Genomic DNA, 18548 nt, shown 5'->3' with positions numbered 1-18548 from the left:
CTATGAATATTGAATACAGAGTCAGAGCACCAGTCCATTGCTACTACAGATAAAGAGACTCTTCAATAGATAAGTTTTTCTATGAATGAGAATTTTTCCAGCTCCCTTTTAAACATTTTTATCTTTCCCTGATCTTTTTTTGTTTTGTTTTTTCTTTTTCCAGTTTCTCCGGAACATGCCCTGGATTTTGAAAGGTTTTACCAGAGTAGGTGACTCTGAGCATCTGAGGCATTATTTCTGTGTTCTCTGCAGGTGATGAATCTTTCTTTCTGAGCTGTCGATGTGGTGGGAAATACACTGTCTCCAAGGATGAAGCACAAGAAGCCACCCTCATCTCCTGTGACGCGTGCTCGCTGATTGTGGAGCTCCTCCATCAGAGCTGAGCTGCGTCTTCTGCCCTCGGTCCTTTACAACAAGGACACAGATGCTTTCTTGTTATTCAAGATGGTCTTCAAGCAAAACCACTTAAGATTAACAAATTAATTCAGTTTTTTATATGTATCTAAAATGTAAATTATAGGATATTACAAGAAGGACTTGAATAATATTTTTGCACTTTTAGCTAACAACTTTTGTTTTCTCTTTGGTACAAACTAATGATTTCCTTTTTGAAGTATAAATATCTTTTTCAAAAATCAGGTAAGAGTATTCTTTATAGTTCCTAAGGGTCTTCCTTTTCCTTTAGTCTCTCTCTCTCTCTCTCTCTCTCTCTCTCTCTCTCTCTCTCTCTCTCTCTGTGTGTGTGTGTGTGTGTGTGTGTGTGTGTGTGTGTGTGAAGGGCAGAGGACATTCTGAGAATCTGGGAGGAGTTGATTCTTCACTTCTTCCCCAGGGTGGGTCCCAAGGGTCAAATTTGGGTCCTGAGAATTATGGTAAGTTCTGGTACTGGCTGAACCATCTTGTTCTTAATTATGAAGTTGTTCATCTAAAAGATGATGGTTTTAGTTGCTACATTATATGCCTGTTGTATACCTGTTTCAATAACTGAGGCATTCAATAAGATTAGAAATTTTGTGAAAAAAGTGTGAGCCCAGTTCTGCCCTAAACAAGGCTGGATATGGATTTCTACGAATTTCTTTCAAAGCTCACAGAGGACCATGTGTTAGAAAACGTGACTCTTGCCCTGGCCTTGTATGTCTAAGGCTTGGCAGGAGCTATCTTAAGTTCAGGTGTAATTTAGGAAAAGAAAACCTATTAACTGAAATTCAACAAAACAAACAAACCCCTAAAATATCAACTTTCCTTTTTAATAGATGGCCTCTGTTTGGGGCTTTTCTTCTTCTTTTTTTTTTGTTTTTGTTTTTGTTTTTGTTTTTTTTTTTTCGAGACAGGGTTTCTCTGTATAGCCCTGGCTGTCCTCGAACTCACTTTGTAGACCAGGCTGGCCTCGAACTCAGAAATCCGCCTGCCTCTGCCTCCCGAGTGCTGGGATTAAAGGCGTGCGCCACCACACCCGGCTCGAAGGGGCTTTTCTAATGAGTGATTACAGACTATAGTGGACTGTAGGCATTGGGTCTTATGTGACTTCCTTTTGTATGTAACATTCTGTCTACAATGTAGACCAGAATTCATTTTATGAACACAGGGAACCCTTACTGAGACTGCTGCTCAAATGTTTCTTTTAGGTCTAACTTACGGTGTTGTCAGCAGAGCTCAGTCATTTGTCAACTTGGAATGCTCAGTCTTAGACTTAGACTGCTATGAAGAGCTGACATATGAAGTATACTTGAAAACAGATTGCTTTCTTTGTATTAGAACTACCAAAATTCAAATATGAGATAGTCATCTGGATTTCTTCCCCAATATATTTTTATATCATACAATTTAGAAAGAAAATTTGTTTTGGGTCAATTTTTATCTAAATACTTTTACTTAATATATATTGCAGAGTGTGATATTTACTCTTATATTTAAAACATAAATAAAACTGAATAGCAAATAGTTTATTAAGTTCATGGTTTCAACTGTAGTAATAAATTCACTTGAATAGGAGACAGTAATCAAGAAATACTTATTAATCATCAGAAAATCTCTGGCCATTTGGGCTGTCACGCAGAAATCCGAAGTCACTGAAAGGCCAAATCTGTAAAATGAAAATACAGTTGAATACAATTAATGAAAATTCTTTATCATCATCATGTCCCCTTTTCCTTTTCTCTGTGTTAGATACTGCAGTACGTTCTTTTCATCAGCTATTCTGAAAATAAACATGTATATTTACTCTGAGGCATTCAAACATGACACCAGAAATTCAGTTTAGTGTATCAATATAAGTTTGTGAAGACATGGCTGTTTTCTTTTACACTACCAATCTATGCTACTTGATATTGTAAATGCTTGAATATGGCACCTTTTTAAGTATAAAGAACCCTGAACAGTATCCAGTCGGCTTAGATATTCATGCAGTTTTCTTCTAAAGCCTTGTGATCAAGGGGGAGCAGGTGTAGTGACAAATACCTGTAATCTGCCATCTGTGACACTAGCACTTCTAAGACAAAGACAGGAAGGGAGAGTTAAAGACCTGCCTGGAATACAGAGTAAAACCCTGTCTTAAAATAAAATTATATCAACCAATAATGGAAGAACCAATGTCATCTAAGGCTTATTGTATATTCTCTACAGCCATACACCTGCCTAAGGCTTGCTGTATTTACCTGGGTCCACCTGCATTCCAAGTAGACTGAGCCTGTGCTGCTGCTGCTGTAGAAGTGCTGGCTGGCATGATGTGACTATGGCTGTAAAAGTCACACATGGCAGAATTTGATTTCTGTAAACTCAAAGGTTCTCTAGGCTACTACTAATTATTTTGAATTTTATTATAAAAATACTCAGTTATTCCCCCTAGGAACAGGACGTGGAGGAATAGGAAGGGGAGAGGATAATGTTTTGTCCATCATTCTTAAGTAAAGGTAAAATGTTCATCAAATGCAGTCACTGCAACAGTTAAGTCAACTTGGAAGCCATGGGTTTCAAATTAGATTTGATTTAATTAGAGAGATGCCCTCACCCCTGCCAGCTCATAGAATAAAGGTGGTGTTCTAGGCATTAAAGCATACCTTAAAGAAGATACGTCCTCTTATTAGTCCATATGGTATAGGTCCATAATACCTGGAATCGGTAGAATTCTGTAAGTTATCACCTTCTAACCAAACATGACCTGTTGGCACCTGGAATTAGTAAAGAAAAGCAGGCCCTTTAGAAACAAGAAAAACTCAACAGGGGACTATCACAAAAAACAAAGGCCTGGAACTGTGGTGTACAACTAGATTCTCCTCACTTGGGAGACTGAAGCAAGGAGATCATGAACTCAAAGCTAGGATGAGCTACACAAACCCTATATGAAAGAAAGACTTCATTTGGAGGAGGAACATATATCCTGATGTCTTCCTTTATACATGTCAGTTTTGCTTTCATTTCTACTAAATGACTAAATATCAAAGGTGTCTACATTTTAAAAAGATCTCTTTATTATCTGGGTCCCAAACACTAATTTGTAGAAACCTCAAACTAAGGTTGTAAGAAGTGAAAACAGTGTGCCACTGTCATTAATTTAATAGACTTCAAAAGAGGTCATTAGGCTGCTGACTGAAAATGTGCCCTCCTGTTGCAGTAACAGCATAAGCAGGGCAGCCAGTCAGCAACATCCTGGGGCCAGTTCTGAGGCCAGACCTATTAGAATGCTCATGATGAACTAAGTGGTAATGAATTGTGACATCAATTACAAATAATCTCATCATTTTATTGCAGTGGGCTTGTCAGAGTTCTAATTAAGACCCCTGTCTTGCCTTTGTACTGGCCATATCGTCACTGCCTTATATGTTGATAATGACCATCAAGAACCAGAAGGACCTATTATAAAACCATCAGCTGCAAATTAATGACAGTGACCTTCTACTAGATAAGTCTTGTATATTAACTAGTAAAAGGTATAAATGTTTACTCAATTATAATCCTTTTTCAAAGCTATACTTCTCAAAAATGCATTCTTCCAATATGAGATATTCACCCACTAAAAATCCATTCAATAGAAACTTAGAAGGTGCTTTCTGACAGCAATCTGTACACTGCATTTTTATGTTTTTATTTTATAGTTTTTGTTAATGCAAGAAAAGTTGACTTATTGACCAGACCAAAACAATCTATTGGGAAGATTTCATTGGATTAAGATATACCATAATTTTATTTTTGTATGACAATGTTATTTTTGTATATTATGAGCATTTAAATTTTGAGTTCATTTTCATAAGATTGTATTTCTAGGATATCTTGATTAAATGAGCTAGCTTCAGGTCCTGGAGCTGATAACATGTCTAGAACTACTTAGTCATAAACTGACCGACAGGCAGTGCAGTGTAGAAAAGCAAGTGTATCTGAAGTCACATATAAATGAGCACAGCATATGGAAAGCCAAGTGTACCTACTGCACTTTTGGAGAAGATACAAGATAAGGAGCTCTTGTATTTAGATTTCTAGTTTCTTAAAGAATGTTTGTTCCTCAGTCATAATACTGGTGCTATGTATGAATAAGAGATACCAGTAAAAGGAAAAGAAAGATGTTTTACAAATAGGATATTACACTACAGTGTAGGGCAATCTCTACCTATCTGAGGGCCCATGATATTTACATTCCACCCTGCTATGTGGTCCCACCCTCCACATTTGCACCCTTGCTTGGGGTACTGGATTATAACAACATCCAACTTTCATGTCGGTTTTGTTGTTTTGAGACAGGGTCTCAGGTAGCCTGGTATCAAACTGTAGTCTAGGAGATGGCCTTGAACTCAAGATATTCCTGTTTCCACGCTGAGTTCTGGGATTATAGGCATGTGTCATCATGCCTGATTTTATGTGGTCTAGAGAACTGAACCCAGGGCCTACTGCATTCTAGGCAAGTACTCTACCAACTGAGCTACCTCCCAGCCTGCTTTTGTTTACTGCTTTTGTTCTCTTTTCACTGATTTTATGACAAAATAAGCAAGTAGATATTAATGCTATGATTTAATTTTTTTATTATTTTATTGTCATCAAAGGTTTGCCCACTTAATGGTAAGAAATAGTTCCTCTGTATCTTTGTTTTTGTCTCAGTTTTAAAAACTGAGCTTTACAGTGTGTGTGTGTGAGTGTATACACCTCTGGGTTGAAGGATGAGTCTACTCTTTTTCTACCTTGTAGAGTACAAGAATTAAGCGTAGGTCAGCAGGTTAATGCCATTACCCAATGAACACTGGGTTCGTTGCAATTCTGAGTGATGCCCAATCTCTTTCATGTATTTAGAAGACAATATAAGAGCTAGGGACAGAGCTTACTAGCATATAAGGGACGCTGAATTCAGTCCCCAGCACCTACCTCCAAAACAAAACAAAGCATTCGATTTAATGCTTCATGTAACAACCCCCAAAACGGTCTCATTGCTGATGTTCCCTTTAATCCAAGAGCATCTCTTATAAAAGAATCTCTTCAGTAGGGATAGTTTTAAATTTATTTTTATTTTATGTACATTCATGTTTTGTCTACATGTATGCTCGTGGGAGGGTGTCAGATCCCCTGGAATTGGAGTTACAGACAGTTGTAAGCTGCCAAGTGGGTGCTGGAAATTGAACCCAGAGCCTCTGAAAGAGCAACCAGTGTACTCTTAACTGCTGAGCCATCTCCAATCCAAGTTAGGATCTCTTTAATCTTCATATACTCAGACAGTTTTAATAGTTGCTTGTAAGATTAAAAGGAAAACTTCTTAAGTATGTATCTTTTTATCTTGATACATTCAGACACTTTCCCTTGGTTCTTTGTGAATTTCATATCATGCACCACAATCGCATTCAATTCCCCCTCCCCTTGTACCTGTCCTCCACCCTTGCAATCGCCCCCCAGTAGAGGGGGAAAAACTCTCATTGTGGAAGCTGTAGTGTGTCACACCATTTCCCATAGTATGGCTTTTTGTCCACAAGCATTTGCTTGCAAATACTCACTGCACTGACTCATTGGTCTGGTACAAGGACTCTGGCTTCTGCCACTCCACTGGAACCTCATTGGGACTGCTCTTGGATATCCTGTTGCTGCTGCCTGTGTCATGGAGATCCTGTAGTTTTGGATCTGTAGGACCAGCCCCTTCATGCACTCCACCAGTTCATGGATGGGGTAGATGTAGGGTTGGGGTGATTCAAAGCTCTGAACCTGGGCCTGAGAGGTATTTGTGCTGACCAGCCCACTGGTGCTCCTATTTTTCTGCACTCTGTAGGCTCACCAGCAACCCCTCTCCCAAATTGGGTCAGCGCTACCCTGCTGCCGAGGCATGGTTCAGAGCCTGCTCTTCCAAGGGCTGCAGCAGGTGAGGGTCAGGGCTAGCTCTCCTGTTTGCTGTAGGCAGAATTCTTTAATTCTAGGACCACAAATAATTGAAAATACAGTTTGTCTTCCTGTAACAGACTTCTCTCTTCATATGGGTATCTCCACTTGCATCTATTTTCCCAGGAAATAACAAATTCATTCTTTCTACCTGAATATAACTGCATTATGTATGTACACCATTCTTTTATAATGCACATGTATCTTCAACAGTAGAGAGGCTTATCCCATTATCTTGGGTACCGTGAACTGTACTGCAGCAAACATGAATGTGGTTTGTTGCCTTAGGGTCCTTTGGGTATATACCCAGAAATAGGATAGCTGGATCATGCCATGGTTCTGTTTCCGTCTCTTTAAAGACACTTCCTTTAATTTCCACAGAGCTAGTTCAACCTACATTCCCATCATCAGTATAAAAATGTTCCTTGTTTCCCACATCCTTGCCTATATGTATAATTGATAGCCACCGTAACTGGGGGGAGATGGAAATGAAGTTTTAATTTCTGTTCCCCTGGTGGATAAGATGATGAAAGATTTATCATGTTGATTGGCCATTTGCAGCACTTCATTTTAAAATTTTCTCTTCACTTATTAGCTCAGTCACTAATTGGATTGTCTGGTTTTTTAATAGATTTTTGTTGTTGTTGTTGTTGTTGTTGGTGGTGGTGTTTGTGTGTGTTCTTTATATGGTTTGGATCTCTTCTCTCATTCTTTAGCCTGTCTCTTCACTTGATCATTTTCCTGCTGTATAGAACTATTTTTATTTTTGTTTTTCTTAAATATCATGTAATCCCCATTTGTTAGTTTTTGATAGTTATTTCCTGACTTACTGGAGTCTGTTTCAGAATGCCCTTGCCCATATCTATATCTTTAAACTTTCTTTTTTCTTTTTTCGAGGTAAGGTTTCTCTATGTAGCCCTGGCTGTCCTGGAACTCACGCTGTAGATCAGGCTGGCCTTGAACTCAGAAATCCGCCTGCCTCTGCCTCCTAAGTGCTGGGATTAAAGGCGTGTGCCACCATTGCCTGGCTAACATCTTTTTCTTCAATACTTTCCCAATTCAGGTCTTAAATAAAAAGTTTTGATCCATTTTGAAATGACTTTTTGTGCAGGGTGATTAATCTAGTTTTGTTGTTTTTTGTTGTTGTTGTTGTTTTGTTTTGTTTTTCTTGGAAGTGTCTGCCCAGTTTTCCTAACATCATTTCTTAAAAAGAATGTTTTTGGCATCTTAGTAAAATAAAATAAAATAAAATCAGGTGGTTCTGGTGTACAGGTTTGTATCTGAGTACTCAGTTCTAGGTCACTGATCTGCATGTCTGTCTTTGAACGAGTACCATGCTGAGTTTGTTAAAATGTTTCTGCAATGCAACTTGAAATTGGCGATGTGATAACTTCCAGCACTGTTTTTTTGGTTTTTTTTTTTTTTTTTTTTTTTTTTGCTCAGGTCTGCTTTGACTATAGAGGATCTATATGAATTACACAATTACTTTTTCTTTTTCCATAACAAAAAAGTGGTGTTAGAATTCTGATGGATATTGCTTTGAATCTATAAGTTGTTTGTGGTGGTATAACCATGTCACTATCTTGTGTTGATCCATAAGAAGGGGATCATTATATTTCAGTACTGCTCATCATATTCCAATATTGTCTTCCGTGTCTTCAGGACTTTGAACTTCTCAGTATAGCGTTCTTTCACTTCCTGTGTCAGCTTCATTACTAAGTGTTTTTGGTGGATGTAGGTTGTTTGGCTGTAGTTTGTTTTTAAAGCTATTTTGAATAGGAGTAATTTTTTGATTTCTTTTGAATGGACATTGCTTATTAGTACCAGAACAGCATTGTTTTGTATTTGTATATGCTATTTCAGTGGGTAAGGTGTCTAAGTGCAGTTTACAAATAAGAACAAAACTAGGCTGAAAATACAGCTCAGGGTTAGAGGGTCTCCCTAGAATGTGAAGCCCTGTTAGTTCCAAGCACTGCAAAAGATAAGTACTACATTTTCTGACTTATTGATGGTGTTCTTTGTATTGTTATGAACCCACACGTGTAGCTCCTTTGCCTTTCAGTTTGAGGACTGTCCTTTCAAGTTTTTTGTAAGTCTATTTGCAAGTAAGTTTTCAACTTTCTTTAGAAGTTCTCCCCAATTTCTGTGTGTAAGTATCTTTATTTTGTCCATTTTTTGAGAGATATGTCAAAATTACTGATCTTTTGTAGTTATAATTCTGCTGTCAAATCCAAGTGAAAGAATTTCAAACAGGACGAGTATTGATTCTTTATTTGCCATTTTTACCCCATCATGCTTACGTATGCTCTGGTTCCTTGAAAACCATTACAAATGGCATTTTACTGTGTCTTTCGGGGCTAGTTACCTGATTCCCTTCTGAGTGTGGCTTTCCTTTTACTGCTTTCTTCACGGAGCTAGCTGTTTGTGACTTAGCTAGACACCCTCTGTTGCGTGGATTTGCTGCCAGTCTTCAGAGAATACCATGCTGAAGGGGGTTACTACAAAAGATCAGCCTACTCACTTTAAGCCTTATATTCAAGCTGCCTGGCGGAGCTCCTTCTCACAGTACTACAGGGCACAATCTTTCCAGGTTTCTCTGGCTTGTTCACACTGGCTTAGGAAACTCAAATGTCTCCTGGTTTTGCATGCATTCTAGGAACTGAGTCTTGGAGCTCCCTAGTTATTCGCCTTTGTTTATTACTGAATTTCACCATGAATAGCTACGATTTAGTATTTATCTGTCAACCAAAGGAATATAAATGTAGATCCCTGGAGATCTTTTTGTAGCTCCTGCCTTCCTGGCAGTGTGATCCATAGATTTCAACCATGTAAGAACCTAATCTTTGCATCCTCAGCTAGCAATCAAACAGTGCTTTCACGATGACAGAGACAGGGGTTGGAGTGATAGCTCTTCAACAGGAGGTCTCTAGCATGCCACCATTCCCTGAGTTCTAGCTAAAGAACAATCTAAAACGGATGGTGGTAATCTCAGCACTCAGGAGGTACAGGCAGGCAGCTTATAAAGTCAAGGTCATGCTTGGGCACAGAGTCTGAGGCCAGCCTATGCTATAAGAGACGCTGTCTCAAAAGCAATCAACCAAAAAGGCACAAATAAAGGCAAATGTTTACTCTGCTCAGATTTCTCTTGTCTCAGAACGGGCAATAGTATAAATGTTGGTCAGTAAGCAGAGGCTAAATAAAATATAATTCATTTATATAATAGACAGATGATTAAAATACAAAAACCAAAGTATGTTAATAAAGAACAAACTAATGGAAAGATGTCAACAACTGAATCAATGAAAAAGTAACTTTAATGACTGTGTGTATAAAAGCAGAAAGTCCTTGTTTTTTATGTCTCAAATTTTATATTTTATAATAGCATGCATTACCCTAGAAATCTAAAATATTATATATATATGCATGTTTATCTTAAACCGTTTTACCTTTGGGTGACTCATGAACTTTTTTCCCCGATAGTTTCTCACTATGTTTGCCAGCCTGTCCTTGAATTCACAATACTCTTCTTCAGCTTTCAAAGTGCAGGAATTTCAATTATGCACCATCTACTACTATTCCCAGCTTGACTTTATTAATGCTTTGTTTTTTTTGGGTTTTGTTTGTTTTGTTGAGACAGGGTCTCACTATTTAGCCTCAGCTAGACTAGAATTCACTATTGTAGAACAGGCTGACCCTGGAATCACAAGAGATCTGCTTGTCTCTGCCTCCCAAGTGCTGGGATCAAAGGTGTGCATCACCATGCACAGCTGCCTGATACTTTTAAAGATTTATCTTTAATGTATGTGTATGTACATTTCGTCTCCCTGTTAGAATGCTCACGTGCACACAGGTGGCCATGGAGACCAGAACTGGGCATAGGATACACTAGAGCTGGTTACAGGCAATGGTGAGCTCTTAGCCATGGAGCTATTCCTTCAGCCCCCAGCATGATACTATTTAAAGGTGAGCCAGGGAAAACTTTACTGATAATTTTTTAAAAGTGTTTTTGTCTCTGGTACTACAGTGAGAGCAGGCTAGCCTGTAACCCATACAGTAGACACCTGCTGCTTTCAGTAATACATATAAGAACTACAGTTACATCAGACAACATAAGAAGTTTACAGCAGTCCTATACTAAAGTATGAACAGGAAAAGATAGCAGAGTAAAATATATTATGTTTTTAAAAGCTATGATAACCTTATATAAGGAGGGCTAGAAAATACAATGTTTCACAAATTCTGAATTTTAGTTATTTTTTTGTGCTTTTTCCCATAATCAACATTTTCTAAGTCAGATTATCTTTCTTTTGAGACTGTTATGAGTCTGCAATGTTTACTTCATGAACCATGATAAAAGCTAATCTCAGAGCTGGGAAAAAGGATCTAGCTTGTAGTTCTTGGCTATACTCACTGAGGTTTGCTTAAGTGCCTCCTTTTTAGTACAAGCAACAAACGTAATTACCCCACGGTCTATGGGTGTCTATCACAGGCAGCTTTGCCCAGCAAGCCACAGGTGGTGTGTTTCTTGATTCAAGTGAAATGTGAGAGCTTAAAATATCAAATATCACATACGCTAAACTCTAATCATTCACTTACTTGATTAAGCAAAGAACACCTAGTTTAAAATTTTTTTGACTAAAAAGTAAGATATTATATATTGATTTTCAGATGTTTCAAAACTGAAAATCTTAAATTGTTTTTAAGCTAACCCCTTATTTACTATAAATCTTATACTTTATAAGCATGGTATGCATTGGCCCTGTCTATGGCTTATGCATAATGGTTCTTCTAATAAGTGCACTAAAACATGAAGGCAAGAAGAGGAGTGATCCTTTAGGAATTCCTTTTTGCACATTTTCTTTCGTGTAATATACAGGAAACATACACTTTCTGCAGCCATTCAGATCAGGCCATTTTGTTTCTGTTTTAGCAAATGGAATGGGAGTGATACAGCAAGGAGACTAGTCTCAAAAGCATTTCATTTTAAATCTCAGAACATATAATCCTTAATACCTTGCCTTGAAAAAAAACTCTACATAATGTAGACTCATGTCATTTAATCTAACAATTGCTAGACATTTAAATTTTATGTTCTAAGTAAGCAGTATTAGTCAAATATCTATACCTATATCTATGTATATAAAGCATATTCTGTTGCTTAATTATGACTTAGACTTCCAAAATGCAGCCATGTTATAGCCCTATATAATGAAACAAAGTAATTTACTAATGATAATATTCCAGTTGAGCATGGTGGCACATGGGATAATAAGGAGGGATTGCTAAAGGGTCTAAGGTAGACAAGGTCATTCATGAACTGAGTTCCAGGCCTGAATGAAAGCCTGAACTATAGTGAGGCACGGACTAAAAAAAAAAAAAAGTCAAATGCAAAAAACCAAAATTTAAGTTACTTCAGAGTCATGAGAATACGGTAATATGTACTAAATAGTGAGTTTTTTTGTTTTTTTTTGGGGGGGGGCGGGGAAATAACCTTTAAATAGCTGGCAAATCAGATGCACATTATACAAAATTGGCAAATATGCGTCTGATTTTAGGTACTTTTAGGGGGCTGAGACAATATCTATGTACCCCTGGCAGGCCTGGAATTAACTACATGTATTCCAGGCTGGCCTCAAACTAGGTGTGCACTACCATGGCAGCTGTATAAAGAAAGAAAAGAAAAAGAATTAGATTTGTGTTTTGCCTGCGTGTATACATGCATGCACTGCATGTGTGCCTGGTAGCTGTAGAGTTCAGAAGAGGGCTCTCAGTTCCCTGGAACTAGAGTTACAGATGGTTATGAAGTACCACGGAGGTCCTGCAAATTGAACCAGGTCCTCTGCAAGAGCAGCTGGTGTTCTTAACTGCTTAGCCATTTCTTCAACTATTCTTGTCATGTCACCTAATTCTTTCCAAAGCCCAAACTCATTTTGGTATGAATTTATTGCTGTAGAGGAATTTTTGTCATTCTTTTCAGTGTCCTATTGTACCTGTGTAGGCATAACTGTTTCATGAAGAATATTTGATTAAGAAACAAATTTATACTAAAACTGATGGCCACCAGTAGGAAAAAGTCCATTCTCTTAAAAGTAGACATGATTAAAAGTGATTATGTAGGTCTGTTGTATTGATATTACTTATGCATTATTTACAAAGGCATTTTGAATGCTTGTTTTTGATAGACTCTCCTACTTGTATCTTATTCATCAAAGCGCAATTCTAATAAATCTTTCAAATTATTTAGAATGAAAGCTTTGGGAATACAAAATAGTAAATTATGGGAATTATGGGAATGGATGACAAATAACAATTTTATGTTGTTCTCAGAGTTTTACTCCATACCCCATATTAGCTTCAAACTGACAATGTTTCTGCCTCAGTTTCCAAAGTGCTGGAATTACAGATACATGCTACCACTCCTAGCTCAGGTGATATTTTTAAATGTATGTATTTTTAATTAAAATATAATTACATCATTTCCCCTTTCCTTTCTTTTCTCTAGCCCCTCCCATGTCGATCTTAATCCCTTTTGAACTGAAGGCCTCTTTATTATTTTTACACACACACACACACACACACATACACAAATGCATGAATACAGTCTGCTGCACTCTTGATGTTGGTGTATATATAATTTCAGGGATGAGCACTCTATATTAGATAATTGTAGAGTGAGGAGATGATACTAAAATCTAGTTCCATAATTGGTTCATCATTTGGTCAATAAAGAAGGCAAAAGTCAGTTGCTGGACAAAGGGTAAAGATGGGTTTGGTCCCAGGAAGAAGAGAAGAGACACAGTGAAAGAGGAGGTCTTTCAGCCAGGCTTTGGAACAAGAAGCATAAACAACCATGTAAGGTTTCGGGGTACCTAGGGCCTGCAGCCTCCACTGAGGGTGGGGACCAAGAGAGTTGGCCGGAGCTAGTTGCTAGCTGATAAGATTAGGGCAGGAGATTCAGCGCCCAGCAGTTGTAGTAAAAATAAAGCTGTCTACTGTTTTCCATCTAAGGAGCAAAGGTGGGCAGAAAAAGAGAGCAACATTATCCTCTTTCTCCCAGCAGCTAGCAGCTGTCATCTGCCGTAACTCCTCAGTAAAGCCTGAGGTCTGGAAGTCATCTACCCAACCTTAGCCATGAACTTGGCTGGCTTAATTCTACATGGGTCTTAATTATGATAGCCATAGCTGCTGTAAGTTGAATAATGCAGCAGCCATGCCAAGGTCAAAGCCAGTATGTCATAACACTCCTCCCCATCCTCTGGCTGCATTCTTTTCTTATATTTGGAGTCTTAGTAACTGCTTAAATTTGTGTGTATCTTCTAATCTCTTCCCCCACGGGACCATTTAACCTTCCGCTAAAACTAATAATTTGGATATTAATTTGAAGCCTTTTGGTTTCCCTTTCTTCCCAAGTTCAATCTGATTTTAGTATTTTCTCAATATCTCTGTGATACTGTTACTACTTTGCATTTTTTCGTGTTACAACCCTAATTAGATCTCATTTGCAGCCTATTAAACAGGTTCCACATCTCCAGGAATTTCCATTGAAAAGTCTTTTAATAGTCTACATTAATCCTAGTATGATCTTTTATAAATTAAGTCACTTCCTGTTATTCTTCTGCTTGAGAAATATAAGGAACTGAGTTTTATCTTTTCATTGTCATCTCTATCATGGTGCTCCATCTCCCTCTCCCCCCCAATACTTTTGGCATTTACCAAGTGTATAATGCTCCACTTTTCCCTCCTAGGTCTCAAGACAAAGTATTCTCTGTCATTTCACCCTTCTGCCCTCTCTTCTAAGTTCAGGGACCTGGCTGTTCATGAGGCAGCCTAATTAAGGCAGGGACCAATATTGGTTAGGGGCAGAAGTCTTTTTTAGTATATGTCCCCAGAGCTATTTTGGGAAATCAGGTCAAGTTTGAAGTCACTTCAGATGCAGGAAGAAGCAGATGAGAATTTTCAGTTCTACCTTAGATATCTAAATTACTCATCCATAGTTGTATTTTCTTTATACTGCTTGGCTGTCTTGTCCTGCTAGTTTTATGTGCACACTTGGCAATGACACAAGCACTACTGTGTCACATGTAGTGATATGTTATTCTCCTGTAGAACCTCTAAAGGATCAGGAGAAAACCTTTCAACTATCTAGATTCTTCTTACAATGACACGGAATGCAAATATTTTCTTCCTATTTTACTATGTGCAACCACTTTAAAACATGCACATTTATTTTTATGTTATTCTCCTTAGCTAGTCTTATTCTGGGTAGAAAAGAGTTTAGTATAGTGAGAATACTTTTACCAGCTAAGATTCTGGGTCAAAGAAACCACATGTAACCTGTCAAAATTTAATTTTCTAAGGAAGCAGGGCAAGTATTTCATTAGTTTCTTCTTCCAAGACATTTGAACCTATTCTGTCTTAGCAACAGTCATTATATTTCCCCAGCAGACAGTAGGAGGCCATCTGACAGTTGGAACATTTATCTTTAATCACAACAGAGTTTGGAGTGGGGTTCAGCACTTCTGTTGACCAGCTGCATACAATTTCAGTCTTTCTTATTCTTTCTCAGTTACATTTGGGCAACATTAAAGTGAAGAAGCATCAATTAACTTATACACTGAAACATATATAACTGTATTAGATTAAGTATATTTTCACCAATAGTATTACTACTGTCTAAATATAAATCACTGAAATACTTTTAGTGTTCAATATTCACCACGAATGCTGATCTTAATGAACATATTTTCAGATATACAAGAATAGGACTATAGGGCTGGAGCGATGGCTTGATGGTTTACAGTACTGTTTGCTCTTCCAGAGGTCCAGAGTTCAATTCCCAGCAATGACAGGGTGGCTCACAATCATCTATAATGGGACCTGATGTCCTCTTTTGTTGTGGAGTTATACAGGAAGACAGAGTACTCATATACATATATAAATAAATCTTTAAAAAAGACTGTAAAACGAAATTCTAAAATAATTGTTAAGTTTAAACTATTGTGAAAGTGTTCAGAGAAGGCACCAGAAACACTGAAATGAGAGGCCTAAGAGATGATTCTTTACTGTTAACATCTAAGCAAAAAGCACTTCAGACTAGTAAACTATTAGTGATGTTTCTCTTCTGAACTGTGTTAGCTATAGGATGAAAGAGCCAGGCCATCTCCATAGTGAACTTCACTTTAGCAAGAGAGTAAACACAGTCCTCCATACCAGCTGCAATTAAGGCATTAGTAGTGTGCTCTGATTGATTGCTTGGAGCTGTTGCTGAGAAATAGATGTGTGGTACAGCTTTTATCACCAGAGTTTGCAAAATAGCAAGTCCCTTGCTTAGATAGAGTGTAGTAAGTGGTATTATTAGGTAGTCCTTCTATCTAAATGACCTAGAATTCAGTGTATCAGCAACTTATAATAAACAAGCCCTTTCACCTGATGGTTCCTCTCCTCACACAGAAGTACTTTTTCTGTTAATGATATAACTGGTTAATACAAGACCAGATGGTTGCAACATTTAGCGAAGGCAAATGACACTTTTAACAAACAGAAAACTAGCATTAGGATACTCAGGGGTTTCAATTGAATTCTAAGCATATACAGTCCACCTTACAGGACTATTAGCATTAACTATATAAAGTGGCCATTTTCTAGTGCTATCTAATTGATGAGGTTGTTTTGCTCATTGTCAGTTTGATTTAAACATTTCCTAGCTTTCTTCCTGCTTTGCAGGTGCATTTTCAAGTACTAACACAATTCCACCAATGCATCCTGAGTACATTTAGTTAGCTCTTTCTGAAACAAAGAACTCTCTTTTATTTTAATCAGTAACATAAATATTAACACACCTAAGTTTGACAAAAAGGAGGCACAAGCAACATTACATTCCTTATTCAGCTTCTATCACTCAGTCTTAATTATATTACAATTTCGTGAGGATAACTTTCTGTGTACAATACTAGAATCTTGTGGTATTAAAGACAACCAAAAAGCTTTACCTCGTTTTCTTTCTTTTTTTTTTTTGATAACTATAAATTAAATGTGAAAACATACATTCTTAATTTTTTTCATTAATTAATGTATTTATTCACTTTACATCCTGATCCCAGGCCCCTTCCTTCCTCTCTTCCCAATCACTACTCTCCCCCTCCCCCTCCCCTGAGAAGGGGAGGCCCTCCATGAGTACCACCCCTCAGCACACATCCTCTCACTGAGGTCAGACAAGCGTGCAACAACAATCTCAGAAATGCACTGACGTTTCATAAACACATATAAGCTGTTATGGTTGAGACACTGAAGCATTGCTTGGAATATCTGAATATGGGGGACTGCAAGATGGCTCAGAAGATATGGGCACATGCTGCCATGGCTGAGTTTCATCCCAGAACTCCTATGGTGGGATGAGAGATCCTACAAGCTGTCCTTATACACAGACACACACACACACAGAGACACACAATAAATACATACATACATAAATAAATAAATGCAATAGTATTTTTTTAAGAAATGAAAAGGATTCATAGTTTTACACAACTACAGGAAAGTAGATGTTTTTGGTTGAAAGACAAGTTTACCACAGGCAACAACTTGACTTTTTAGTAATCTGTCAACCAAGCAAAGATCAAAAGAACAAAGTACCATAGTAGGTACATAAACCTAAAGGGCACATTCATGTACTTCAAGGTAAATGTAGAAAGCTTTATTACCACACAGCCTAGTGAGCAGGCACTGAGCTGCACAGGGCAATTCAGCTGCCGCTATACTAACGCACCATAGCCTTTCTAAGGCAGCAAACCTTAAAAAATGAGGCCAATGTAGGTCATACAGAATTCAATTTCACCATATCTTTATGTGTAATTTAAACTAAGTTCAATATATACATAAACATTAGATAAATAAGTAAATAAATAAATAAAATGTAACTTAATTCTGAGCCATGTGATTTTGGGTGTGCTTATTAAACATTCTAAAACGTACAATCCAATCCAGATTGAGTTAGTTATGCAAACATTTACTCAGCATTCTGTTGTGGCACACACTAATAGGAATTCTAATATTCTCAACTTCCATCTGTCATTCTGTGAGGTGGTGGCCCAGCTTTTAAGTGTTTTGTGAAGATCAGACCAAGCTGAGATTAGCAGTAACATGGTGTTATGAGCTACAAAAAAAGCTACATTTCTGAAAGCAGTATCATCCACTTCCACAATAGAAACTAATGATCAAACTAGACTAGAAGGTAAACAGAATTAGAGCATGACCTACTCATAATACATTTTTCCAACCTTCAAACAGCTTGAAAATATCCAGATGTAGTGCTACATATCTGAGAACCTTACACTTCGGAAGTGTCATTAGGAGAATCAGTGGTTTTAAGACTAACCTTGATTGTAAAACAAGTTCAAGAGCGGCACAGGCTAAATGAGACCCTGCCTTTACATGGGTGAGGGGTTGTTATTATTGTTATTTTTTTGTTTTGAGAGAGGGTCTCATGTATTCCAAGTTGGCCTTGAACTCCCAATATGGCCAAGGATGACCTTTAACCTCCTGCTTCTGCCTCTGAAGATTGGGGTTTATACTCATGAGCAAACATGGTTAGTGCAGCCCTGTCTTCAAAACAAAGCAAACAGTAACATTCCTAGTACTCTGATAGAAGCTAATAGATGTGAAATAATAGTTGCATACTGAAGAATCAGCAACAATCAAAAGAATTCTCTGGCATTAGCCTTATCTAGAATAGGCAATCAGCAAACTTGACAGAGAGTAAAGAGCTGAGACCCTGCACAACACTGTCCCTGTCAACTGCTCAATTCTGCTATTCTGGTGAAGGTGAACAGAGACAATATATAAATGAATGAGTACCACTATGTTCCCATAAAGCGCTAATTACAAGAAAGGTAGCAGGGGAAAGGAATAGTGGGCGTTGTAGGCACTGCTAAGACTGATCTATTGTATCAGGAAAAGGAAGCTGAGGGTCTTTGAGCAGAAGAATGACAGCTGGTCTTAAAAGGCATCGACAGGACAAGTCCCTTCCGCTCGACTCGAGACTCGAGCCCCGGGCTACCTTGCCAGCAGAGTCTTGCCCAACACCCGCAAGGGTCCACACGGGACTCCCCACGGGACCCTAAGACCTCTGGTGAGTGGATCACAGTGCCTGCCCCAATCCAATCGCGCGGAACTTGAGACTGCGGTACATAGGGAAGCAGGCTACCCGG

General features: G+C 38.0%; 2 protein-coding genes across 3 annotated transcripts in view; one reads left to right on the top strand and one right to left on the bottom strand.

The window, feature by feature from the left end:
* Dnajc24 (DnaJ heat shock protein family (Hsp40) member C24) overlaps positions 1-639 on the top strand; it is a 36842-nt gene extending 36203 nt beyond the window's left edge. For both annotated transcript variants that reach the window (NR_033993.1, NM_026992.3), the window contains one exon: positions 253-639. Coding sequence is in view for 1 of the 2 variants with exons in the window: in NM_026992.3 (NP_081268.1) it covers positions 253-383 (131 nt within the window). In the remaining variant the exon portion in view is untranslated. The remainder of the gene's footprint in view (positions 1-252) is intronic.
* Positions 640-1788: 1149 nt separating this feature from the next.
* Positions 1789-18548, bottom strand: part of Immp1l (IMP1 inner mitochondrial membrane peptidase-like (S. cerevisiae)) — a 60921-nt gene continuing 44161 nt past the window's right edge. Inside the window, exons 6-7 of the mRNA NM_028260.2 lie at positions 3057-3167; positions 1789-2083 (exon numbers count right to left, since the gene is read on the bottom strand). Of these exons, the coding sequence (NP_082536.1) occupies positions 2015-2083; positions 3057-3167 (180 nt within the window). The 3' untranslated portion in view covers positions 1789-2014. The remainder of the gene's footprint in view (positions 2084-3056; positions 3168-18548) is intronic.

The sequence above is a fragment of the Mus musculus genome, chromosome 2 (assembly GCF_000001635.26).
Source record: "Mus musculus strain C57BL/6J chromosome 2, GRCm38.p6 C57BL/6J".
NCBI lineage: Eukaryota > Metazoa > Chordata > Mammalia > Rodentia > Muridae > Mus > Mus musculus.
Note: the sequence above shows the minus strand (reverse complement) of the source record. Positions and strands in the feature narration are given on the sequence as shown.